Below are 27,662 nucleotides of genomic sequence, written 5' to 3' on the forward strand. Positions count from 1 at the left end.
ACATGCCGACATCTTGTCACTCACTAGACTCCCCTGGAAGAGAAACACTGCAATACTTTTGGTAAACTTTAGTCGAGAATACAGATGGGATTGATCTACACCGCAGCCTGTAAAATCAGACCATCGTGTTCCTTGTTTGTGCTCGTCTGCCTGAACAAGTTGACTAATCTTCTTCAATTGCTATGTTGTTAGCAAGAACCCTATTGATTTTGAAGACTATCTGGCAAAAGATGTCTGAGGATGCGCAAAGCCAAATTTGCGGCCCGACGACACTCTTTCAGGTTTTAACCGAGCTTCTTCTTCCTTTTTTTAAAGGTTATTGTTATGGTTGAACAAGAATCCTATTGATTTCTCTTTAAGATATAACCTACATACAGTGCAAGCAACTTCTTTATGTTGAATGTTATTCAATACTGGCAGATGCAAGAAACACTCTAAAGACAGTTGGGTCAAAAAGAGACTAAGCCCAACTTTTTGGGTTATTAAATTTACCTAAAAAGTTGTGTCAAATGAATGACCCACAAAGCAACATAATTTTATGGGTTGTTTTGTATGTAATTCATTTGATTTTAACTTAAAAGTTGGATCAAATTTACAACACAAGTTAGCAAAAAAAAATTGGGTGTTGTTTTGTGAGTTATTCAAAGCACAAAATTGGTTGTTTTGTGGGTTATTCATTTAATTTGACCCACCTTTTTGAGTTAAATAACTCAAAAAGTTGGGTCTGTTGATTTTTGACCCAATTCAATCGGGTTTTTCAAGTAACCAAAAAAGTTGGATGAAAAGAATAACCCACTGAACAATTCAAAAACAATGTGTATTTGTTGGTTATTCATTTAATTTGACCCAAATTTTGAGGTTTTTCAATGTATCCAAAAAGTTGGGTCAAATGAATAACCCATAAAGCAACCCAATCAAATGGGTTGTTTTGTGGGTTGTTCATTTAAGTTGACCCAAAAATGTGGGTAAAATTAATAAACCCACAAAACAAACTCCTCAAAAATGGTTGATTTGGGGATTATTAATTTAATTTGACGAAACTTTTATTTAGTTATTTAATTCGCTAGTTATTTAACTTAAATAACTCAAAAAATTGGGTCGGTTGACTTTTTGACCCAATTCAATCGGGTTGTTCAATTAACCCCAAAAGTTGGGCCAAATTATTAACCCACAAAACAATGCAAAAAATTGGGTTGCTTTGTGTGTTATTCATTAGGTTTGACACAACTTTTTGGTTCAATCAACTCAAAAAGTCGGGTTCATTCTTGTCTCAATTTGGGTTATTTTTGCCCTACTGTTTTTCAAGCGAACCTAGTGATTCTGAATTGTATTCAACACAGTAGGAGCAAGAAATGCAGTGACTTTGAATGATATTCAACAGCAGTCATATAGCTAGAGAACTACTTATTATGTATAATGCACAATTTGAACTTGTTCCTTTCAGCGGTCATGTGATATAATGGATGACGTTTCAAATTCCAGGCAGTGGGCAAAAGTTGCGACTTAAGTTTTGAATGACGACTTTCACCGTAGTCCCCCCAAAACCAAAAAAAATCTTATTTTTCAGTGTCCCTTTAAGTCCTCTACAAACAGGCTTGACGGTGCCGCTCTGCATATTTATTTGGCTTTTTCCATTTATTTATTTCTTCTATTTGACTATTGAGGCCATCTGTCTCTCACATGCTGTTTCCTCTCGCTGCTTTTGAATCCACCAGTTTATAACAGCACATTGCCATCTGCCAAAAGTCATGTTTTTAAAGTGATATACAGTTACTGACTGACTGTAGCAGTCATAGATATAGATTTATATGGATTTCTATTGTTACTAAGGATGGGCAATTAAACAATGTTATCAGTTAATTAATGTTCATTTGTTGGAGCAATTCTTTTTATATTCAGCTTTTGTTGCTCAAAACACATCCCTGCAGAGTTGTAATGTTTACACTAACAACATGGCTGCTGACCTCCGGAGCAAATATTTTTCAAAAAGACAAAATGAATTCCCGCTAAGAAACAGACAAGATGAGCTAAATCATTTTCAAGAAACAAGCTCTGGGGAAGGTGATCACAGAATCAATTCGTGCTGATCATTACCAAAGACATGGCGCTGTTTGTATGGCGCAAAAGCAGTGATTCATCAGCTTGTTAAAAACTTTTCAACCAAAGTATGTGCTTCACAAATGCAAATGTTTTGCGGCTTGGAAGCATGTACCAAAGTTTCCTTTACAACTCTGTGGGAACAGACCATACGTTAGCTGAAGGGAATGTGGAATTCAACACCAGACATATGGAACAGCTGATTTTATGGTGTTCAATTCTCAAGGATTGTGTTTATATGTAAGTTTTGCAAAAGGGACACTTTTTAACATGATGCACTTTAAATGATCTTGTTGCGCAAATGCCTAAGGAGGTACATAACAAAAAAGAAAAAAAAATGTTTTGAATAATGTCATTGCCATTTCAAAATCATTTTTATTTAATATTTCTTATTAATTATATATTTTTTGTCTTATTCAATCTGACTCAGATGAGTGGTCCTCTATTGATCGGCCAATGTCTTTAGCAGGGATGTGATTTTTCCGCAAATTCGCGGAATTCCGCTTTTTTTTATCTCCCCCCCCAAAAAAAAAAATTCCGATTTTTTTTTTTTTAAATTTTTTTTTTTTAGTAGTTCATTGTGTATGCACATGACTCCGACAGATAACATCTTCTGCTATAACAAAGACATTTGTGGTATGCTCTAATATGAGTTACTTTTCATTTGGTCATGATACAATTATTTGTTCATGAAATTTGAACTCTTCAACATTATTTATGTGTTAACTTAGTAATCACATTAGTTAGATATGATGATATTCTCAGTGATAGTTTTTAAAAGCAAAGGCAGTCCAATGTTTTTGAATGTGACTGATTTTGAGTTGACTAAAACTGCCATTTTATATGGGATAGTTCAATATACATTGAAAATTTATGCTGTTGTTTTGTCTATTTCTTTGTCATGTGAGTGCATTGAAAGTACTGGACCTAGCTGGGTGCCAGCGGCCCCCAGACCCCCGGCTAAATTTTCAGATAATTTCACTTTGGTCAAATCACATCCCTGCTTTAGAATAACCAACTTTATTTAACCTTTATTTAAGCAGATACAGCAATTGCGAACAGATGAGAACCCTAGAAACGACCACCACTACGCACACGTCATTTTGGACGTCACGGGCCCCAATTAGCAGAGAAATGCGAATGCAGCCAGAGGTGTTTAATGATATAGGTTACACACACGCACAGAGTGTTCGGGAGTGTGTCATTCCCAAAGCATCTGGCAAAGGCAACGCACTCGCATCAAGTAGCCTCGGAGGTTAATGCTCCGATGTTGACCCTCCTTCTGCTTAACTGCTTGTCACTTTACATTCTGTATGGTATGTGGTGTATAAAAACAGCTCTTGTCAAATCTATACAAAACATGAGCCACCTTGTTTCTACAAATGTCCAATTGTTGACAGCTACTTGGAACAGGTAGTACAGAGTGGAAGGAGCAGAAAATAGTGGCGAAAAGAACATGCTTTAGAAGTGACAAGTCCTGCCCGTGTACTTGAGCAGGAAATTCAGCAATTATAACAAGGATATTATGGACACTATTGGATAAAAAACAAACACACCAAAGAAGTAACGTTGAAGTGAGTTTTATTTAATGATTATTTATTTTATTTTCCTGTTGAGGCTCTGGCTTCACTACCGCCTTGATTGCATGCACCTGCATTGCATATACAGTGACATATAATGAAAACGGTCATCAAGTGGCGAAAATATGGCACTACAGTGACATTACTGTAAGAAATACACAGTAAATTCTGTATAGTAAATTTGACTCTATTTAGAGTGGGACCAAATAGACTCAGTTTTAGAGTAATATTTACCCTTGGAATAGAGTAAAATAAATAATTGGGAAAAAAAGTCACTCAAGGGTTGAGGAACAAACTCACGACCCTCAGCTCGGGAGACTGCCACACTACCACCTGAGATACGCCACTCCTACTGTTTGCTTTTATCCAAGAGGAGACCAAAAACACATTGTTTTTGGTCTCTTGGAGTTACAAATTTTCCAGCTGACACGAGCGATATACTAACGCACAGCTGGAAGTTGTGGGTGTGTTACCCAACCCTTGAATCTTTTTTTTTTTTTTAACTATCTTCCAAGCGTAAATTTTACTCTATTTAAAGTGGGACCAAATAAACTTTGCAGTTTAGAGTAAAATTTACTCTACAGAATTTATTATGTAGACATCACTCCAAAACTGATGAAATCAGCAACACAGAAGGCGCTGTAGGAATTTCTGGCAAGTACTGGCTGTTTAGTGCATGCATAGAAACCTCCCGTCATGTTCATGTGGCTGTGCTATAGGGTAGGTTGACAAGACAGAAGCTTTTATTTTACAAAGGAAAACATCTAAATATGTTGTTTTTTTTGCCATAATTCCCAAAGTTCCATATGCGTCGCCTAGCTTCCAAATTATTGGTGGGGGTGGTATTATGCTAATTATCTGTTTCATAGCAGCAGGGTGGATGTGCAGAAAGGCTCTCACCAACGCATTTTCAGAGCGATGCTAAAGATGTCATTTTCATTTCATCTCACACTTGATGAACGAACAGACACTCCAGAGAACAATCTTTTAAAAGTCCCTTCTCCATAATATCTCCACTGAAAAGATGCCGGATTGTGCAGAATGTGTTTCCACTCTCGGCCTCTAAGTGTCAGCATGCCCCGCGTTGCAGCACTCGCCATCTGTGTGCTCATAAAGAAGCCTGGCTCGTACTCGGCCGACGCACACGCACGCAGCCGCGCAGCCACACAGCCAGCCGGGCTCTCCTCCGTCTCCTCCTCCCCTGGCACGCTCCGAGAGGACCCTTGTGTCCGTGTCCTCCTCACCCTCTTCTCCCTCCTCTTCTCCCTTCGAACTGACTCTCCGCTCGCGTCTAAGTGCTTTTGCCGAGCGTGACAGCGCGCCGTGGGAGAGCTGGGAAGTTTTTGTCCGGGGGATGCGCGCGGCTCTCCAGCCGGGTCCCGAGGCTCTGTCTGCGGGCTGCCGCTCCCGGTGGTGACCCCACGAACGACGGTACAAGTTGGGAGCGACGCACACGCTGTTCCCCCGGTGGAAATGGACCTCACGCGGACTCAAGCTGGAATCGTCTGATTAATTTTAAACATTTTGGGGAACTGCACACACTGAGATAACCGAGCTCCTGTTGGACCCGTTACCAGCGAACGCTCATCAACAGCTCGGTTTCCAGGACATCCAGCACCATCAGCATCCAGCGGGGACTCCGCGCACGCTCACTCTGCACTTGTTGTACTCAGCGCGGCTGTCTTTTGGGACCATGTCGGCCGGCCCCTGGAGCTCATCGATGTGGCGCGCCACGTGGATTTTATTTCTCCTCTTCGTCACCCACTCCGTGCTTGGTCAAGGTAAGCAGCAGGAGGGCAAAAAGTAAATCGATTTATAGCTTTGGAGCATTCCTTTCCGGTCCCGCCAGGTGCAGACATTTACCCCGGAGCCCGTTTATGACTCAAGTGTGAGTGCATGTAAAATCTGCATGCTCAATTTAGATTGCGTCTCCTCGAGGACACTCATGTACCCCCACTGTGCCTCTGCCGTTATACAATGATAGGCGGCATCCATCACCTTATTTGCAGGTGCATTTCACACAGGCTGACCTTTTGAAAATGTGGAAAACATCTCGGATCGTATCTTTGCTTTGCTGTTTATGCCCTCCCAGATGTTTTATTTTCACTTTGCAGGAGCACCTAAGACTGTTTAATTCCATGACATTTTGGCGGTGAGCCGCATCTGTTAATGTTGCGAGAAATCTATTTTTCAACACTTCGGGTTAGGCTTGGCATCATGGGTTCGGGGTTTATAGTATTCGAGTTTGGGTTGGAACTGATTGGTGCATAATGGCAGTGTTCAATTGCTCATCTTAAGTTGTGGAACCTTAGTAGGCAGTGGTCAGAGTCTACGCGGAACTAAAGTACGAAACAAATCTTGAAATAAAAAATCCCCGAAACAACCCATAAAAGGTGCGCCTCTAACAATTTGGCATGGCATGACATCATTTCCATCAGGTGGATCTGAGAAGGCAATACTTAAAACAGTTCCTTGCCAGATGCCAGGGTCTTATCATTCCTTGTGCAATGTCAGAAAAGGGGCTGAACTCAACCTTGGCCGTTCCGTTTAGGATTCAAGGCCACATACAATGGGGGAATATTAGCTCTCTAAATAGACTCTAAACCATCAGTGGTGCTCATTCAATAACAGCATGTTGAGATGACGGCAAAAACAAACAAGGCGGATATCCATCATTCATGAGGGCGCATCCGAGTGGCTGACATTTACAGGAGGCGGGTAATCGCGTGTGCTCAGGATTAAGAGTCCTGACATTGCCTGATTCCTTCCCTTCCCGCTCTCTTGCTCACTTAACCAAGCACCTAGGAGATGTTTTATTTTGGCGCGGATAAGCCTGGTAGTTGAAAGTGACCCTGCGTGGGAGAGAACGCTCACCTCGTTTTTTTTTTTTTAACGACCAGCCCAGCAAAACTGCTTTTTAACGACGGAAGAATGGCCTTCGAGGGCCATCAAGTCTTGCCGAGCGGAGACGGATGGCCTGGTCCAAAGTTGATTTTTTTTCCCCCCCTGAAACAAAAGATTTAAATACGTTTGTACCTGACATTTGTTCAAGCTCTGAACTTGTGAAGTTGGCTCATTAAAGTTTTGTGTTTTATGGTGAATCCTCAAACTTTACTGCCATGCTATGCCCTTTTTGCCATTTAGCATCCACCTATCATTCCATTTTCTTTAATGCTTGTCTTCGTTGCAGTCTATATCCCAGTTGGCTGCTTTGACTGCAAGAGGCGAGGTACACCCTGGGCTCGTCCCCAGCCAATCACAGGGCAAATATAGATAAACAATGATTCAGCTTGCTTTTTGCAAAAAGCAGATAAAAACGCTCATCTTAATGGAGTTCTGGAGACTGAAAGTGCAAGAGAATCTCAAAAGTGGACTTTTTTTTTCCCCAGTAATAACTATTTCAAGACACTTAGCCTGGCCGGGCAGCCACCGGGCTTCTAAAGCACTAGGGGAAACCCAATTTAATTTACAGTGAACCCAGTATGCATGTTTTGCAATGTGGATGGATCAAACCAAAACAAGCACAGGGAGGATTTGCTAATTCCACTCAGAATGAGAGTTGAAACCTGCACCCGACAACAAACTGTGAGGCAGACATGCCAACCACCAAACCACTGTGCTGCTTTGTCTAGTACAATTGTTCCAAAGCTGGTACCAAGTCCCTCTGACCCTTTATAAAATGGCAGATCTTTTAGGGATGATTCTTAAGACTTTTTTTGTTTGTCTACTCTTGCTGGACAGGCCTACTAAATGTCATGTTGCGATGGAAAAACTTGCTTCAGCGGCTGACTTTTCAGAGAAATCCAGGGGGGGCTACTTAGTCCACTATTTTAGATTAATTCAAAATCAGGGTTCTTGCTCTAAACTGGACTGAAACAACAATTGAAGCAGGTGGGTTCAGTTGGCTATCTTCAGTTTGGCCTCTGTTGGTGTGGTGGTCCCTGTCAGTTTTATTTTGGAGCTTTTAATCTCCTTTGGCACGCAATACCTTTGCATCAGTGCTAATAGATAAGCCCGCCAGACTCCGGGCCACTTTGGGAAACGTACTCGAAGCTAGGCCCTTAGATTATCATCCTCGAGCATGCTTTTGGCAGCATGTCCGGTAGGTGTGTGTTTGGAATTCTGACCGTACGGGGTGCAAACATTGAGACGCAGTAACAGAAGTCAAGGGCGTCGTGTCTGTTTCTTGACTGCTTGAGGAGATTGGATTGGAACGTGCAAGCTTTGAAAATTGGTTGCGTTCTTATCACGAGTGGCCAAATGCACAATCTCGGACATGCAGGTGCAATGAGATTCTTCTGTTTTCTTGACTTCTTCTGCATTGCCGGCTTGCACACTTGAGTTGTTTGGAAAACCTTTTGACAATTTTAGATCATTTGTAAAATTGACCATTTAAAATGCAGTGGCTTATCCACTTTGCAAAGGAGATGTCATTAGTTTGAAAACTTGTTTTAATCCTCAAACTGACTAAAAACTCGACTTTAGATCGCTGACTTTAACAATAGTTTCAGATTCCAATTGTTGCTGAAACTTGAAACCTTAATTTGAAAGCCCAATTGAAAACCCTTACTTGAAATACAAACCCCAAGTTGAAACCCTTGACCAAACGTAAATCCTTTTTTTTTTTTTATGCTACTTATTGCTTGAGACACTAATACAAGCTTGAAATCTTAATTTCAAAATCTAATTTTAAACCCTAATCCTGTCTTGGAAACTAATTTGAAGCCCAAGCAGTACCTTCAAACCCTAATTTGAAACAATTTTTTTTTTTAACCCTTTGCCAAAACATGGTTGCAAAAACAGGGAGGGTTTAAATATATTCTACTCTTTTATATCTATAAGGTGAAAACTGTCATAACTTCATTTTGAAGAAAGATTTTTGTGTTGCAAATAAAACTGTGACCCGGGGCGAGGAATAAAACAAAATTAGGATGCATCTGGAAGAGCTTTTAAAATTAACATCATTGAGCTCTTCAAGTCATTTGTTAGCATGATATAAATGTCCTCTTTTCATCGGATAATAGAAGTGACGAGCGGAAAGCTGAAAAAGAAAGGCATCTCGAGACTGGCGTGCAACTTATCAGACGTCGCCGGCGGATGTGATTTTCTTTGATTTGTCACTCCTTGTAATTGACAGCAGGATGATGTCTGCTTTCTGGTAGCACCTGTGTCCCTGCGCAGGGAGAGAAAAAAAAATCCTTGCTGCCCGCTCTTTTCACGCTTTAGGTGGGGGTCCAGTGGTGGATTCCTTGGGAATGAGTTTTCTTCTCTCATATCAGGCAGGGGGCAAAACAAAACCTCCCACTCAAGGTTCATTACAGTCCGGCAGAGAGGTGCTTGCCGAAAACCTTGTTCTGGTGTTTTTTCCTCTCTCGATAGCAGCAAAGTTGTAAAGTCGGAGTGTGAAAATGTGACAGTGGAATCGTGACAAATGGATTTTGTGCCTCATTGGCATCAAATGCTGATGCGGTGAACATTTGTCAGACGTTCGTGACGCAAATGAGAGCCGACGTGTGATAAATGGCACTTGACGGTTGAGTCGCAGTACAATTAGGAAAGATGTTTTGTTTTGAATAAAAAAAAAAAAGAATAGTTGCCAACGATGGCTAGGGAGCTGTGCAAACACAAGAAATGCTAAGGTAAATGCTAGGATCATAAAAAGTGTGGGTTTCCCCCAGTCCTTTGTAAGAATCTCGCCTTATGAGAGAGAGAGAGAGAGAGAGAGAGAGAGAGAGAGAGAGAGAGAGAGAGAGAGATGAGAGGAGAGAGAGAGAGAGAGTGAGAGAGAGAGAGAGAGAGAGAGAGAGAGAAGTGAGAGAGAGAGAGAGAGAGAGAGAGAGAGAGAGAGAGAGAGAGAGAGAGAGAGAGAGAGAGAGAGAGAGAGAGAGAGAGAGAGGAGAGAGAGAGAGAGAGAGATTGAGAGAGAGAGAGAGAGAGAGAGAAGAGAGAGAGAGAGAGAGAGGGGCATGTTGATGCCAAGGGAGCTATGCCGAAGTGAGTTGAAGAGCTTCATTTAGACAAAAGTATTGCTTTGTCACCATTCTGTGGACTCTATAGACAATTATAAAACTTTCTGGGGGCACATTGGATTATTTGCGGATTTTCACAGCTCATGTAAAAAAAAAAAGAAGTCATTTTCAGAGGTACAGTGCCTCAGTTTGGGAATCCGTAGCCCCTTTCACACTGCTACTTGCTGCAGCAGGGGTGTAAGGCATCTGTTCGCCTGTGACTTTCAGACAGAACTCGTCGTTGATGTTTCCATATTGCTGTTGCATTCCACATTCAGATAATTTCAAGCATGATGACAATTTCTTTCAACACAAAAGGGTCATGTCCAGTGAGTCTCAAAATCTTTAGTTCCTACCACTATGTTTTAAACCGTCAAATTTGCAGGTGGACTTCAACTCCCCATTTGGTTTGGAACACACTGCTTAGATGAAATGGGCTACTGACGAGTGAATGATTACTCAAGCGCTAAAAGTTGTATTATATGGTGTTATTTTTGACAACAGACCGCGTTAACTTACTCGTACCCTCAGGTAGAGCGCATGTACCAATTTGACATTCAACCTTTGCTAGCTCAGCAGTTTTTTGTGTGCGTTGGATCTGATTCAAAATCAATAGTACTCTGCTGCTTTCGCTTGTAAAAGAAAAAAAATAATCCTTTAAGAGCTTGAAGGGATGCTCAACGGAGAATTGAGAGTGACAAACTTCTATGATCGAAATCAGGCCAGAGGGGAGGAAGACGGGAAGTTGTTTTTGGAAGAAGCAAACAATGAGATAATAGCATCATTTTTGCCTTTCACTACAACTTTCTACACTTCCAATTGGCCATGAACGGTAATATTTGTAGTCACCACTGCTATTCCTGTGCCTTAGCTTTAACGCTGCACTATGCTGCCCTCGTACCTTTTGTAGATATGTCTAGTGTGGTGTTTGTTTCAGAGCTTCTAGTTACTGAACAGTGGAAATGGAAAACGGCCATTACCTACTAGGGCTGGAACATTTCCAATAAAGAGCCACAGAATTTTAGAAATATTCCTAATTCTAATAATATGACTGCTCATTTAGTCGGTTATTGATGATAACCGCCACCTTGCACACAAATAAACAGAACAACTAGAAGTACTTAGTGTCAATGAGCCCAGAACTTCCTCCCTAAAACTCTTTTTCATAACTGAATGCGGCAGGTGCAGATAAGGTCAGACAAAAAGTGGCGCCACCGGTGGCGACATCTCGCTCATCAAAAGGTTCGCCGAAGTGACAAAGGCGCAGAATAATCAATGTCATTTCCCCCTAAACGATCAGCCCAGCGTCTTCCTAATTTCCTCATTGCATGGCGAGCCGCTGCTCATTTGTCGAGCCGACACGCCGAGAAGTTTCCATCCCGCTCATCGTCTCCGTAACTCGCAGGAAATGACCAAGCGATTGGATTGAACGATTTAGAACTGTGCAATTTTCTCTTGTCAGCCGAGCTAAAAAAAAAAATCACAAGTCTTTCTTCAAATGATTGCTTCCCAACACAACTAGATTTTGTGTAGTAGGGTTGGGAAAATATGATTCATGTAAGCGGCAACGTAGACTTTAATTGGTGTTAGTCAACAGCAGGAACTCGGATGATTTGGTATTTTTCTAAGGTCTGAGATAAAAATTTACCTGTTTAAGATTGCTCCTTTTAACACTTATTAATGCTAACCATCATCTTGCACTGTGAACATAAACAGAAAGGCTAGAAATATTCAATAGAGGAAAAAAAGTTCAAAATATGTGTGATTTATGTGAAATATGAACAAAATGACTATAAATAATTAGGGATGTAACGATATCCACCATCATGATACGATATCACGATATGAAGCTCACTATACGATAATTATTACAATATTGTGGGTAGGTTGGCGATGTTAAAAAAATCTAAAATAAAAGGTCACAATATTGTAAAAAAAATGAGCTCATACTAAAAAAAAAAAAGCTCCTCCACGTACCCTTCATTTGGTTGATTGGCATGGATTTTAAACATAGAAGGGCCAAAACATCCATTATGAAAGTTAAACTGCACCCAAAAAAACTTGCCACCAGACGGCGCTAGAACTGCACAAATGCAAATCAACCTGACTTTTTTTTTTAACAGATGTGCTGCTTTTAACATCGTGACATGACGACGACGATATTGTGGCTGTTTTAATATCGCAATATCACGATATTGCTGTTAATCGTTACATCCCTGTAAATAATCACAGATACATCAGGAAAAATGCCCACCGTAAGTCAAATAATTATGATAACCACTTATTCATGATAACTGCCACCTTGCACAATTGATCTAACTAGGCATGCTTGGTCACTCACAGACAAAAGTACAAGCGCGATGTGTTACCATCTAAAAATGCAATCACTTCTCTCGCCACTTATTCATCATGACCTCCTCCTTGCCACAGTAGAAATAATCCGTAATAGTACAAAAAAAAAAAAAGAAGTCCAGTTCACGCATACTCATGGACATTTCACAATCAATGCAATCAGTCCTTTCAGATTGCATGATGCTTTTTATTTTTTATTTTTTAATGGATTGTCAATGTTAACTCTTTCACTGCCAGACGTTTTCAGAAATGGGTTGTCCCCACTTGCCAGCCGATTTAAGCATTTTGAGTGATCTTTCAAGGTCCACAGAAAATGTTGTGTTTGGACTATGGAAACACACATACTACCAAATGAAAGATTGGACTCTCAGCTTTCATCAGAAAAAAAAGTTTGTTTGAAGTTTGTTTCTACCTTATTCCGTTCTTCAGTAATCAACAATAGAAAATGGTTACTTTCACCGAAATTCTCTCTTTTGAAACAAAAAACGGAGAAAAAGAGCTTTTTGTGAAACGATGTTATTTCATGCACTCTAGTGAATTCTACACTTCTTTTTGTCCATGAATGATGCCACAAACACCTAAATAGTGCTTTACTTCTGTAAAACGCTTTCACCAACAATGAAAAAGTGTTTTTGGATTGCAAAATACGTTTATTTCCATTCAACAGTGTAACAATTTGACAAAACAATTTCGCAAACTATTTACAAATGTGTGCAACTGTGGTACTACTTACAATTATGTGGATGTTTCAAATACAGTTTTTCCTTTTGTAACGCTCTCCTGCGTGCAAGGAGACGCCAGGACTCGCACAACAGTTTACTTTCACTTTCACATTGGTCCGTTTTGCGTGCAAACGTTACACTTTCTTGACGGCCTTTTTTTCCGGGGAATAAAAAGCAAGTAGCAGACTGTACACACTCCTCCGATGAATATGCATTGGACTCGGGGCACTCTCCGTCGTCCGATCGAACGTCCGCCTGTGCGTGCTCGGTTGCGCTCCGCGTTACGACACCGTCATAGCCGCCGCGTCAGCGGTTCCAATTTCGCCGTCAAGCTCGGATTCACCTTCATCATCATCGAGGATGATCATCGTCGTCATCAATGTACTATTTTAGCGTTGGTCGATGCCTTTCGTCTTGTAAGTGCTGCTTGCAAATGCTCGCCATTGCCCGTTCCCTCCTCCATCTAGCTCCATCTAACGTCTTCTACTGCCGCGTCAATGCTTTCCAACCACGGAGTCACCCTCATCTTCATCATCTATGATGATCATCGTCGTCAACAATGTGCTTTTTCAGCGATGCTTTTGGTCTTTGAAAAAAACGTCTCGGGTGTGAGCTCCTCGCGACCGACCGCCATTTTTCCTTTGTCTTCCATTCTCATCTCCTGCTCGACGCTCTAGCTCCGCCTCTACTGACGCCCACCCGATCTTGTCAAAAGAGAGTCATCGCTGCCCTTTAGGGGCCAAAAATAGTCATTAGGCACAACAGACAGACTTGAAACTTTCACCAGACATGCGGAAGGGTTTCCTCTACCCGTTTCAAAAAAATATATATATATCATTGGATGACGTCTTTTGACGTCATTGGCAGTGAAGCGTAGGTTTTTACTTGACGTCTTTAAACGTCAGTGGCAGTGAAAGAGTTAAAAGGGGCCTGAGATGTTTTCCAGGTTTACGTTGTCCAGCAGGTTAATTAACTAATTGACTAAAGTCATGCAAGCTCATCATGTTTAACATGACTTGTGCTTTTATTTACTTGCTGTGACCTGTGAAGTATGCGACAAATGTGCAATTGTGGCTCGTGTTTCGTGCTATGTATTTCAGAGGTGGCAGAGGTTGAAAGCTCCTTTTGTAGTAAAGCCTTGTGTATTTACGGCTGCTAGGCTTTCTTTCTTTTCCGCTTTCTTTGTTTCTTTTTTTTTTTTTTACTCTTTGATATGCTGAAAGTAGAATGCTAATATCTTACACGTGTCTTGCGCTGTGCTTTTGAAGCTGCTAGTGCTTTTTTTTTCTTCCCTTTTCATAGTCGGTAACAATGCATTGTTGGCAGACATGAATGACTATTTTGCAGACTTTTTTGTCAAATCCAGCCAAGATTAATTTCTCAAGTCAAGACAAAATACTGTTTGTTTGCTCTATATCTACCAAGGCAGTTTTTGTTAACGATCATTTACCTTAAAAATCTTAATTCTTATTACTGATGGCCACCTTTTGCACTGTAGCTCTTCTGCTTTGTGACATTAGCATCTGGAAGCCTTCAGCAGAGACGTTATCACACACCCTTTTAAGAAAAGAAAAAAAAAAAAGCTCTGAAAATAATGCCGGACTTGAACTTTCAGGCTTGGTCTTTAATGCATGCTGCGACCAGCAGGGTGGTAGACGGCCTCACCCCTGGTTAAATGAACCATAAAGTGACTGGAGCCTCAGGGGGCCTACTCATTCATGCAGATATGCGCCTGTCTATAATGTAAATACGTTTCGGGATTCTTGGGAGGTCACCTCCTGAACCTTGTAATTGCACTTTCCCCCCGGGAGGTGTTTTATGGCGGCGTCCTGGGATAAAATGTCAATGTGTGTCTAAAGCACTGACGATAAAGATTCACTCGCTGCAACATTCCTGGAAAGGAGAAACCTCATCAATGATGTGTCATGGATGGTGTTATGCCATTTTCCATTAGGGATGGATGTTTTCTTAATCAATCATATGGAAAATGTTTAGATGAATCATATTTGATTGTATTAATTTCATATTGCCCGTGTTATCCTTTGAGAGCCATGTTTTATTGAGCGGAGTGAACTTCGCGAATTTGTGACTTCGACCCTCCTCGCTTGTTGTAGTAAGCAAGCAGCTCAAAGGGGACGCATCATATCTATTTATTCTTATCTGTGGCAATGATGTAAGCATAGCACAATGGTTCATACACCACTGGAAAGCTTAGATCATTCGTTTTTTTGTTGTTGCCAAAACCTCATTTCTGAAATTTGGGTCACTGTGACTCATTTTAATGTGGCGAGTCATAATTTACTCATGCCAAATAAATCACCACTAAAATTTTGTAAAATGCCATTAATTCGTTCCAGCGCCCCCAAAAACCACAATTAAAAAAAACTCATATTAGGAAAATATCACTATATTTTACGTACACAATAAAACATAAAAGTAAATTAACTAGTTTTATAAAGTGTTGTGTGTTGAATGTGTGTCTTTAAGGGGCGTGGCTTAGGCAGGGACGTTAGGGGATGAAGTCAGATTAGCCGGCTAAAATTCAGTGTTCTCATTTTGTATTTGTGTGATTGACTGCACATTTGAGTGTGGCTCTCCTTGCAAATGTGGCTCTCCTTACCCACGTCAGAGCATTGCAGCACTTTTTTTCTCACTGCACTCGAGCGATGGTGTGCCTGAAGTAACTCATACTTGTGGCTTGCAAGCACAAAACAGCAAAAAAAAAAAAAAAAGTGAAATTATTTCTGACAGCTGGTAATTAAAAAAAATTGGGGCATTCAAAAGTCAAAGTAGGGAGTAAGGGAATACTGAAGCAACACACATTTACTTAGTGTACGTCATTGGCATGCATGGATAGATAAATAGATGATTTTTGCTACTAAACCTTCATTTGCGAGTATATTTGCATTTAAAGTTATAGTACTAAATATTTGTTTTGACCTGTCCGGGACATTTCTGGGCGGAGACTCAACATTTTCCTTCCAGCCAAGCCGCGGAGGCAAGCTACTATCAGTGGCATAAGCAAATTTCACTGTCCAACCTTCCCCCCGCTCCTGATTGGTGGATTGGTTTCATGCTCTGTCCTGGTTGGCTTTCTGTCCTTGGCTTCCTTGATAATCAGTTTTGAATGTTGTGTTTAGAAACAGCAACAGAAGAATGTCAGACAGTACCTTTTAATTGATAAGGCTGAGTTCCAATTTGGCGCGCTATGATGATGTCATGCTAGTTACATAGACGGCAGGGACAGCACTCTCGTGCCCTTTCCTACTCATGACAATACGTGTCATTTTCCTGTAACACATATCAAAGGCTACTGATCACATAGCAGTGCAACACTCGGATCTGCTACTTGTTTACACACACTACATGGAGAATAACGGCACTTTCCCCCCGCCCCCTATGATGGTTGGATTAATCAGACGTCGCCATATGCTAGCGTGTTGCAATTACGCTGCAATCTGACCACAGGAAACAGCTGTCGTCATGTTGCAAAAGGACAGAGGACTATCCAAATTGCCTCCGCTTTGATTTGTACGGTGCTTTGATTTGACGAGAGACTGCGTTTTCCCGCTTTTCGCTGTTCTAATGATGAACTGTTCCGACTTCCTTATATTGCTTAAAAGTGGTTCTGAACTGGGGATGTGCAATGACGGCAGGATTTATTTTGTCACACCACATGGAAATGAAAGAAACAAGATTTGTGCTTTGACATAAATGAGTAATTTTCAAGGTTTGAATGAAGTGCTTAGAAGTGGTTAAAATACAACCGTTATATATTTATCAAGCCGGAGAGACAAGGACAAAAAATGGAAGTAACACATTTTAAAACTTAAAAAGTTGTTTTGAAGCTTCTATATATTCATCTTTGACAACTGTAACAGTGCTTCAGTTTGAACTTTGTCAGAGGTATGAATTGCTATGTGCTGGGAGCTCTTGAAAAGTGCTTGAATTTTACGGCGCTTGAAATTGTAATTATTTATCTTTTCATATCAACTTGCACAAGGTGACAACGGGACACAATTTTTCCAGCTTAAGAGGCAGAGCTGCAGTGGAATAGCTGAAAGTAGGCCCTGGAGCGTATTTATTTTCAAAGGCGACTTTATCCCAGACCTCTGGACAGTGTGAAAGGGTCCAACACAGAATTGAGGTCTTAGCAAAGGCAACCTGAGAATTACCTGGCTTCACAGGTGGAACGGTGACTGCGTAAAAGGGAAAAGCACAAACTGGGGACTGCGGTATATTCATTTTCAAAGTCGGCTTTTTTCCCGCATTTGGATGGCCGGTGTCAAAGGGACCAACATGGAATATCTCAAAAATAGCACAAAAAGTATATATAATTGAAATAATGATAATTTCATCTAAATTTACTCTTGGAAATGTACTTAACTCATTCACTCCCAGCCATGTTCACTGAAGCAACCCCCTTCGCTCCCGGCTGTTTTACTGGATTTTGACTGACTTTGCAAGGCACTCAGAACCAAAAGAAAGATTAGAGTCTCTTCTTTCATCAGGAAAAAGAGTATATTTGTATCTTTTTCCGTTTTGCAGCAATTAGCATTAGAATATAGCTAAGTTTCATCATTATTTACAAATGAAAACAAATGAAATCTTGGCACAACACATTATAAAGCTATTTTCTTTTACTTATAAGTAGCAGGTGAATACACAGGCTAATGGGTACCTTCCGCCATCTAATGGAAGGGCACTTGTGCCTGTCACTGGCACAAATAAAGACCTTTTTTTTTTGTAGTAAGTAAATATTTTTGGGGTCCGTTCATTGAAAGCGGTATAGTCCGTGTTGCTAGAAAGGTGTTGTCATAGAATTGGGGTAGTGGCAAAAGTGCTTCGCAAATTTCCCAGTTTTAGCGGCAAAAAGTGAAGAGCAGAAAGTCGGGACCAAACCGCCAACTTCTTTTTTGTCTAATGTTAACATACCAATACCGAATGTTGTCCACTAATTCCTCTGCTTGAGTGGCTTAATGACGGCTGCGCGAAAGGGAATAGCAGGAACCCGGATCCAGGGTGTATTATGCTTTGTAATATCCGTACTAATTTCTTTCGATTCTTCAAATTAGCATCACGCGTGACCACTTAGTGCTCTAAGCGGTCGTAACTTAATGGGAGTGACCCCGCGATAATGGAAGGTGTCGGCGGGAGAGGCGGCTGATTAGACGTGTGACTTTACTCGACCTCAGCTTTAGCGCGCTAACAGCTAGCTCAGAGGCAACAACAACAACAACAACCGCGCGACGGTGTACCCACCAGATGTTGGCAGTCACGTACACAAAAGATAATCACTCTCTCAGGCCTGAGCGGAGCGGGCAGGAAGTGCTCCATCCATCTTTTCTCCCGTCAATACTTACAATTTTAATTACACCTGAGTGCTGTCAGCCCGCCAAGCCGCCAGGCAGCAGCTATTGATTCACACGCTGGCTAATTGATTAATTGCGTTCAAGGGGACATTTTTCCCTTCAGCTCCATCCCTGGTTTTGTATCTTTGAATGTTGTTCTTTACCTTTGTAGCACTGGCAGGGTGTTTTCTCTCTCTCTTTTTATTTTTTATTTTTTTAGTAGCTTAATTTCATGTGTTGCCCAAGGGGATGTCAATGATTGTGCCAAGAAACTTTCGGCTAAAAAGTTCTGATACCTGAAAGTTTAAAGACTAAAAACTTGTACGGATTCCATCCTTCTACTTCACATGGTTTGGAAATCTTTTAAAATCAATCAGGGACCTTACTTTGAAAAAGACACTGGAAGTTTGATGATGATCTGTTCAAAACTGTTACGGTTAGTGCAGATTCATACTATTTACCAATTGTTAATAGAATATGGTATTTCGGTCCTTTAAAATTGATACTTGTGGCACACACAACAGCCTACCAATTTGTTCATCCAAACTACAGTTTTCTTCCCCCACCGCCATCGGTGTTATTCCTGCAAACAGGGGAAAACAATTCACAAACACACAAAAGGCAGCCTGCATAAAAGCCCTCTGCACACGAACAAACACTAGTCCTCTTTCTTTCTCCTGATTTGGGAATTGATTGTGTGCGCATGCGATGGTCTTTACGGCACTCGCGGGGTCGAGGAAGCAGAGAAAGGCAAAAAAGTTGTTTGTCAGAAATGTCAGCAAATTGCTTTGAAGCGACACTCCCGCGCCAGAGTCTTTTGTTCTGGCTTTATTCCCATCATAGACATGCCTGCTCTTTCCTAAAAATATCCTCTGTTTCAGCACTTTAGCTGCCACCTTATTAGATACATATTTCAATATTTTGGCACCTTTCAAGAACACCGTACGGAGAATGAGTCAGTAACAGAGTACAGTAGCTAAAAGTCAAATTTGAGCAAATGGATTTGAAAAAGAGGAATGACACAATATTTTTGTTCAGAAATTTTCTCCAAATCTTCGCCTCCGGTGTGCAAAGCCCATACCAAATAACTGACGATTACAATGCGGTTCGGTTTGAAATATTGACGGATGGGTGATGACGAAAGTTGTTGTCCTGGCTGTTGACGATTGAACATGCCCACCTTTGATCATTTGTAAATGATCTTTTTTTTTTTTGTTCAAGTTAACATGATTAAAGACCTTTAGATGACCTTTGTTGTTTCTTCAAATAGATAATTTTTTTTGGGGGGGTGAATTGGGACGAATGCAGTCATGTGCAAGCCGGGATCCTTCGACCTTTGGACCTCTTCAAATCCCCTCCCTCCAAAATAGACTTGAACCCTTATTCCATCACCAGCAAGGCGTGGAAGAATGTGGCGATAATAGTGATGGTCTACTGCGAATAGACAGCAACACCTGAGGAGGAGACTTGACAAGTTGTCCTCCTCTTGATTGACACCTCTGTTAAAACGTTGCGAGTCGGCTTTTGATTGACAGCTCCCATCAAACCACGGCAACTGTTATGCAGCAACTGGACACCCAGTACAGAAGGCCACGATGAATCTTGAAATCTGGCTTGCAGGCAGAGAGGGAGGACGGGGGATTGCTGTCCAAAAAAAAACATTCGACTCCATCGGCCCTCATGCCGCTCTTTGTACTTGTTTACTTAATCAATGTTGGCCATTCTTCCTGCCCTCGGGCCGCCATCAACCCCTTTCGGTGCAACTGGCTCGGAAAAGATGGGCTGGCGATCAAAGCCCGCCAACATCATTAGACCGTCTCTGATGTTTTTATTACAGCGTCTGCCAGTTGTTCTTTATACCTTTCCCCGTATGAGTAACTATTCTGACCATGCACCCGTACGCTCCTGCGGCCCGAGGCAGCTTTCGTCGTGAAACCAAGACTGCCTCCGGCGTAGCGCGAATAGGCGCCGCCCTCGCTTTCGCATGAAAATGCTGAAGACTTGTCATCAATTTATTCGCACAAGGACACAAAAAGGGTTCACTTGGTTGTACTATTCAGTAATACAAGAAACAAATCTGTCTATTCTTTTTGGGCAAGCGATCTTGATATCCTTTTGAGAATTGTCATTAAAGAGGTCATAGCCCTAACAAGCTAAATCTGCTATTCAACGGTTTGAAAAATGCCATGGAATACAAATGGCTGCACTTTCTTTGGAGAACTTTATCATGAGTGTGGGTGGGTCTTGAATTTGAAAAGAAAAGCCTTAAAAAGTCTAAAATATCCAGTGTCCGTTGATCATTTTTAAAGTTTTTCAGTTGTAATCAATGAGGCCATAACCTGATGGCTCATCTTAATTAATTGACTGCCAGACGTTTTCAGTAAAGGGATGCCGTGGGTGCCAGCCGATTTAAGCATTTTTGACTGATCTTTCAAGGTCCACAGAAAATTATGTGTTTGGACTATGGAAACACACATACTACCAAATGAAAGATTGGACTCTCATCTTTCATCAGAAAAAAAAAGTTTGTATCTACCTTATTCAGTTTTTCAGTAATCAACAATAGAAAATGGTTAGTTTCACCTCTGTTTTGAAAAAAACGTCTTTTAACGTCTTTGGCACTCCTCCATAGGATTTTACTAAACGTTATTTAACGTTTTTGGCAGTCAAAGAGTTAAATATGTAAGCCAAAGACCATTTTCCATGTTATATGGAAAAAAGTTGTAAATACCAGAGATGGCCATTTGACAAAATGTTGCTGGTCCGTCATTCTTCAGCACCCTGGGCACCCTTCCATCATTGTCGGTCCACCATTTTTACCGAAACTGTAATCGTCAGTCTGTCATTTTGTTTTAACAATGCTTCTGTCCTCACGCCGTCACCACTATTTTAGGACTGACAGACAGAAGTGGGCATTTCGTCTGTATTGTCCATCAGTCCGGCAACTGACAATTACACACAATAAACCGCTTGTGTCAGTGCTTAGTCCGTCATTTTTTAAAAAGGTCCTTGTCATTCGTCAGAAAAATAAGTGCCCGTCAGTGACGGACTGTCCGTCAGTCCATCAGTAGTGACTGAATGCCCACCTCTGCTAGCTCTTTGACTGCCAAAAACGTTAAATAACGTTTAGTAAAATCCTATGGAGGAGTGCCAAAGACGTTAAAAGACGTTTGTTTCAAAACAGAGATGAAACTAACCATTTTCTATTGTTGATTACTCAAAAACGGAATAAGGTAGAAACAAACTTTTTTTTTTCTGATGAAAGATGAGAGTCCAATCTTTCATTTGGTAGTATGTGTGTTTCCATAGTCCAAACACATAATTTTCTGTGGACCTTGAAAGATCAGTCAAAATGCTTAAATCGGCTGGCACCCACGGCATCCCTTTTCTGAAAACGTCTGGCAGTCAAAGAGCTAAATACAGAGTTTCAGCAGGAGGGTCCTTTAGAAAACTTTACCAACAATAAGGCTTTAGTATTCCTTAAAAAAAACATAACTTACTACTTACATTTTCTGTTCAAAGGTCTTAAAATTCCACAGACACAATAAACATTGCAATGTTTTCTTTGTTTGTGTGGGCCTCAAATTTGAACAAAAAAAAAAAAGTCTTAAAAAGTCTAAAATAAAGACTGTCAAAGGCCATCAAAGTTGAAAAAGTCTTCAATTGAATTTCTTTCAACATGCCAATAGCCTGTAAGTGAGTGTATTTTGTGTGGATTATCGAGTTGAACACTCAACAATGAAGGCCCCCCCGTGTTTTCCTCGAGTTTCAACATGGTGCTGTTTGGAATGCATTGGTGCAAGAAAGGCGTACGAGACGGAGGCGGCCAAAGATTGAGAGAGACAAGCGACTGGCGGGGAGGGGGGCGCCCAGGGGTCCGTAAAGGATGAAAAGGGGTCTTGGCAGGAGTCTTAAGGGGCTAATAAAGTGAAGTTCTCTCAGATTAGTTAGCTAATAGAGCTGTAACGTCTTGCCGCCAGGCCCGCTGCTACTGCCGATGCTGTATGCCGCCTGTGATATGGAAGGTGAGGCCCTGATGGATTACCTGCTGTGAAAGGAGATCCCCACCGCCACCCCCTCATATCCAACCTCGCTTAATTTGCATTTGCACCTTTCACATAGCATTTCCACAAGATCAGACACAAGCAACATTAGAGGCTGCATTTATCCTCGTGTCTTTTAAGACCGAAGTCACTGGAGTGAGACATTGTGTTTTGCGGTTTCGCACATTCAGATAATTAGTTGCAACAAGTGCTTTCAATGCAACCTCGGTAAACTACAAATATGCGGGGGAACATCAAACCCCCGTTCTTACCTGTTCTTTTCCATGAAAGATTATAGGGTCTGCCATGAGAAATTTTCCAATTAAATTACTCTAATTAATCTGAAATGGATTTATTTACTACCAAAAATGCATTTTAGCTAATTGACTTTATCTATGCCTGCATTGAAGTTAATAAAAATATTTTATTTTATAGTCGGGAAGTCAAAACCACACCTCTTTGTGTTGAAAGCAATTGTTGCAATTTTGCACATGATCTTAATTCATAAAGCCCGCAATACTCTTCGGCCTGGGTAATGAGACACTTCTGTCAGATTTCATCCAACAAGTTTCCCGGGGAAAACTGCGTGAAAGGGGTTTCACCCTGGCCTCTGCACCTGGAATTTTTTTCGAAAACCTTTCCAAACAAGAGTTTATGTGCGTAAAAATGGAACGTCACTGCTTAACAACGGAACCTAAGTAGCTAGCAGCAATGACTCTCCTCCACTTATACTCCTTGACTAGGTCACAGATGAGTGTGTCAAACCCACTCATCAGTCCTACTTCCACTCTTGGTCCACTTTCATGAAACCTTCCAAGTTTTCATGCTGGCTATAATGGAACTACAATACTTCCTTTCCGAGAAAACCTCTTGAATGCTCCTTCAACATCTTTGAGCATGTTCTGTTGACCTCAATACCCACATTGCAGTATGCTAGTTTTTGGGCTGATAACTGTAAGACCCAAAAGTCTAATAATGCCAACACAATAATTTTGTTGAAAATGCAGGTCCCAATGCCAGGTTTACTTATCTAAATGAAATTTGGGAAGCATGACTATCATGAGTGAACCCACAAAAAAAATGTCTCAAGCCATGTCTGGAAAGACAGGATATCTTCTATTTTGTTTTGAAGTGGTCAGTCTGGCCAATTTCATGAGGTTCTTCCAAGACAAACTCGTCGTTAGAAATTTGTTGCCAGCTTTGAAGCGCATACGTTAGACAGATGGGACACAAAAATAAATTGCGAGACTTTTTTTTTTTTTTGAAGACGTTTTTCATTGTGTGTGGGAGAGCATGGCGGCAAAGTTTAATGACTTAAGAAAAGGGTTATATTAGAGACTTTGTCCAATTGCTACCAGAATTTGAAGCTATTGTACCAGACGATTTGATTAAATATATATAAATAAAAAAATATATATATATATAAAAAAAAAATATATATACATATATATATATATATATATATATATATATAAGATATAAATAAATTGTGAAAAAGTTGATGTTTTATTTAGCCAATGCTATTTTCAGCTTTAAATATATTAATTTCGATTTCACTTTATTAAAATGCCTTTTTCCTGTTTCTTAATGTGCTTATTGACACGTATTTGACTACAATCGGGAACACAGTTTTTGGTGAGTTAGGTCTGACGGCTATTTTTAACAAATTTTCATCTCAGTTTTTCTCTAATCACATCAAGATTTTTTTTTTAGCTATAGGATCCCTATTTTCTTGAAAAAATATGAAAGAAATGTGCATGCATGAAAATAAAACACTAAGGTGCAGGGATGTGATTTTTCCGCTAATTCGCGGAATTCCGCTTTTTTTATCTCCGCCCCAAAAAAAAAAAAATCAGATTTTTTTTTTTTTTATTATTTTTTTTTTTTAGTAGTTCATTGTGTATGCACATGACTCCGACAGATAACATCTTCTGCTATAACAAAGACATTTGTGGTATGCTCTAATATGAGTTACTTTTCATTTGGTCATGATACAATTATTTGTTCATGAAATTTGAACTCTTCAACATTATTTATGTGTTAACTTAGTAATCACATTAGTTAGATATGATGATATTCTCAGTGATAGTTTTTAAAAGCAAAGGCAGTCCAATGTTTTTGAATGTGACTGATTTTGAGTTGACTAAAACTGCCATTTTATATGGGATAGTTCAATATACATTGAAAATTTATGCTGTTGTTTTGTCTATTTCTTTGTCATGTGAGTGACCTAGCTGGGTGCCAGCGGCCCCCAGACCCCCGGCTAAATTTTCAGATAATTTCACTTTGGTCAAATCACATCCCTGTAATGTGGTTACAAGCTGTGAAAATAAAAAATAAAAAGCATAAAATGAAATAGAACTAACTTAGAACGGTATGCCAATGGTCACAAGGTTAAGAGAAAAGCCGGCGCTAATATGCTATCTTTCTGTTTGCAGATATTTGTAGTACTTATCTATAGGGAGCCGCACACAACTCTCACCGCATTGTCTTAATTGTAACTGCACAAACAAGTTGCCACATGGCTGTAAAATAGTCCAATCTCTTCTTACTACTGCTATTCAGTGAAATTTTGCTTATCTTGGAGGGTAACCTGTTGGGAAAAAAAGTACTAGCTGTGCTAGGAAAAAAATACTGACTGCAATTTTGCAATCAGCATGCCAATTTTAGTTTTAATCGACGTTACATAAAAATGTAATTTAACAGATTTTTTTTTTTTCAAATTGTTCCCCAGTGCTGCTGGTGGATGCTGTTATTCTGGAATCGAGTAGCAATAATGGCCAAACAAGTGAAATTGTTTGCAGGCCTGCATCCTGAGTGAAGCTAAGACACACGCCTCTTCTGAAGCGCGCTGCCAAAATTGGATGCTTTATACCCACGGTTGAACAATGGACGCGTAAATGATCGACACACACACACAGTAAAGTGCACTTCACACTCACATCACTGCGCTTTAGGCCACTCTTTTTCAACTACCCACTCCCTCTTCCCCTGTGCTCAGCTTTTATTTTCTCCTGAAAATGTCCTTTCAAAGTGATGCTTTTCAACTTTAATTTTACTCCATGAGGACAATTTTCGTCAGAGGAGAAACAATCTTCTCCTTGCCTAGATTGATACATGGATGGAAAGACATAGATAATTCATTTGAAAGGGAAATGCACTTTTTACATTACACTGTTTGGTCTGTGAAATGATTTAATGTTAAGCAAATGATCCTTTTATTGCTATTCTTGTGCTTCTTGTGGGGGAAATAAACGCAAAACGGAGTGTAATATCGCTGCGATGTGGAAAAACTATAAATCATTCAGCAGCTTGCAATTGCATTAGACGATGTTATAAGATAAGGTAAAGCGATTGGGGGATAAAACGGAATGAAATGTGGGCAAATCAGACTTTTTAGTATCTCCGAAATAACTTCCACTGCAGTTCCCACAATGACAAATCCCCCCTCTTCCATTCTCCTGAAATCTGTGTCAATGACATCTTCCCCGCATAATGAATTCACTGTGCAAAGACGCGCCTTTCTTTTCTCCCTATATTTAGCTCATCCTTTATCTGAAAGCGCCAGAGATTGTCTTATTAGCTGGGATTACGTCTGATCGGGGAGCTCTTAAGCTGTTTTGTGCTTTATCAAAGTGACAGTAATTGAGAGAGAGTTTGGAGACGCCCGTCGGTCGCAACGGTCGCCCCGTCGGACCCCTCGGCCGAGATCGCCGTCTTTGCGGCGGCGCGAGCGGCCGTGGCGGAAGTTGAACCGCGGCCGATGATACCGTGATGATTAATGAAGTGGGTGCGGCGGCATATCTGTGTGTGATTACACCTGATTGGCTCACACATGACTAATGGCTTCAAACTTGTCTTTAATTTAATTCTACTTATGTGTGTTTACATGAATTCCCTTAAAACAAATATTTCCCGCCCGGCCGACTGGTTTGCACCTTCGGGGAGCGCCACTCGCCCTTAATGAGGATATCGCAGTCGATGTGCGGGACTACTACTTAAACCAAACACATTTCCGCTTCCCCAAGGGCTGTTATTTCCATTAGGACCTCATGAAATGGCTTTTTGTTTACTCATTAATATGTGCTTTCAGTAGCCGCTGCGTAATTTGTTAGCTCGAGTGGGAGGGCCGAGGCGGGGGAGCTGTCGGCGCGGAGCTGCGTGGGAGATTATTGCAGTGCCCTTTGCCCTCCAAAGACACGTCTGCGGAATTGATTTATGGAGAAGAAAATAATGCACAGGAACTCTTCGCGGTTACTTATCTGTGACGTGATGGCGCACAAGCGGCGATGATGGCGCTTCCTCCTGATCCGCTGATTAATAGAAATGACTCACCCGGAGAGCTTTTTCATCACAGTAGGGAACAGAATGGTTGACTTCCTGTATTATTTTAGGGCACGGAGACTTTTTTTTTCTTGCGCCCTGTCATGATAGACAAGCTGACGGAATTTCATATTGATTGGTGCAGCTGGTGGCAGTGGGCAATTTCTTTTTAGAATGGGAACTTGGGGATTGGGAAAAAATTGCCACTTTTAACCAAAACCAACCATTTCAAGGAGAGACACTTTCATACATCCTGTCAGGACGGACAAGTCTGCTAAATTCAGGGTTGATTGAAGCTGGCGGTGGTGGGCATTTTGATTTTTACAATAATTTGAGGATTGGCCAAAAACATATATCATTTTTAAGCAAAGTAGTCGTTTATTTTCGGAAATGGGTGCCTGAGAATTTGTTATATTCATGTAATATTTTATTTAAATTTTTTCTGGATTGCAATTTGGAGATTAGATAACAAATTGCTACGTTTAACCAAAATATCTGACTTCTTGTTCATTTTATGGTATGGGTCCTTGAGATATTTTCATGCATCCTGTCATGATAGACAATTCCGTTAGAATTTACCCTCACTGAAGAAGCTGAATCTGGTGGTGGGAAATTTTTTTCAAGATGCCAATTTGGGGATTGAACAAAAATTGCCACTTTTTTTCCAAAATGGCCAACTTCCTCTTCATTTTAGAGTAACGGTCCTTGAGAGTTTTTCATGTGTGCTGTGATGATAGACAAGTATGGCCAATTTTAGTTTGATTGAAGCTGGCGGTGGTGGGCATTTTTATTTTTTACAATAATTTGAGGATTGGCCAAAAACATATATAATTTTTAAGCAAAGTAGTCGATTATTTTCGGAAATGGGTGCCTGAGAATTTGTTATCTCTTTGACTGCCAGACGTTTTCAGAAAAGGGATGCCGTGGGTGCCTGCCGATTTTAAGCATTTTGACTGATCTTTCAAGGTCCACAGAAAATTATGTGTTTGGACTATGGAAACACACATACTACCAAATGAAAGATTGGACTGTCATCTTTCATCAGAAAAAAAAGTTTGTTTCTACCTTATTCCGTTTTTCAGTAATCAACAATAGAAAATGGTTAGTTTCACCTCTGTTTTGAAAAAAACGTCTTTTAACGTCTTTGGCACTCCTCCATAGGATTTTACTAAACGTTATTTAACGT

The 27,662-nt window shown here is 40.6% G+C and overlaps 1 protein-coding gene across 4 annotated transcripts in view; it reads left to right on the top strand.

Moving 5' to 3' along the window:
* Positions 1-4,788: 4,788 nt before the first annotated feature.
* The window catches only part of sdk2b (sidekick cell adhesion molecule 2b), a 223,279-nt gene continuing 200,405 nt past the window's right edge, over positions 4,789-27,662 (top strand). For 3 of the 4 annotated variants that reach the window (XM_077550843.1, XM_077550845.1, XM_077550846.1), the window contains exon 1: positions 4,789-5,458. In XM_077550843.1, coding sequence (XP_077406969.1) covers positions 5,371-5,458 — 88 coding nt within the window. In that variant the 5' untranslated portion in view covers positions 4,789-5,370. The remainder of the gene's footprint in view (positions 5,459-27,662) is intronic. The other variant, XM_077550844.1, reaches the window with a different exon arrangement.

This window comes from Vanacampus margaritifer, chromosome 18, assembly GCF_051991255.1.
Source record: "Vanacampus margaritifer isolate UIUO_Vmar chromosome 18, RoL_Vmar_1.0, whole genome shotgun sequence".
Taxonomy (NCBI): domain Eukaryota; kingdom Metazoa; phylum Chordata; class Actinopteri; order Syngnathiformes; family Syngnathidae; genus Vanacampus; species Vanacampus margaritifer.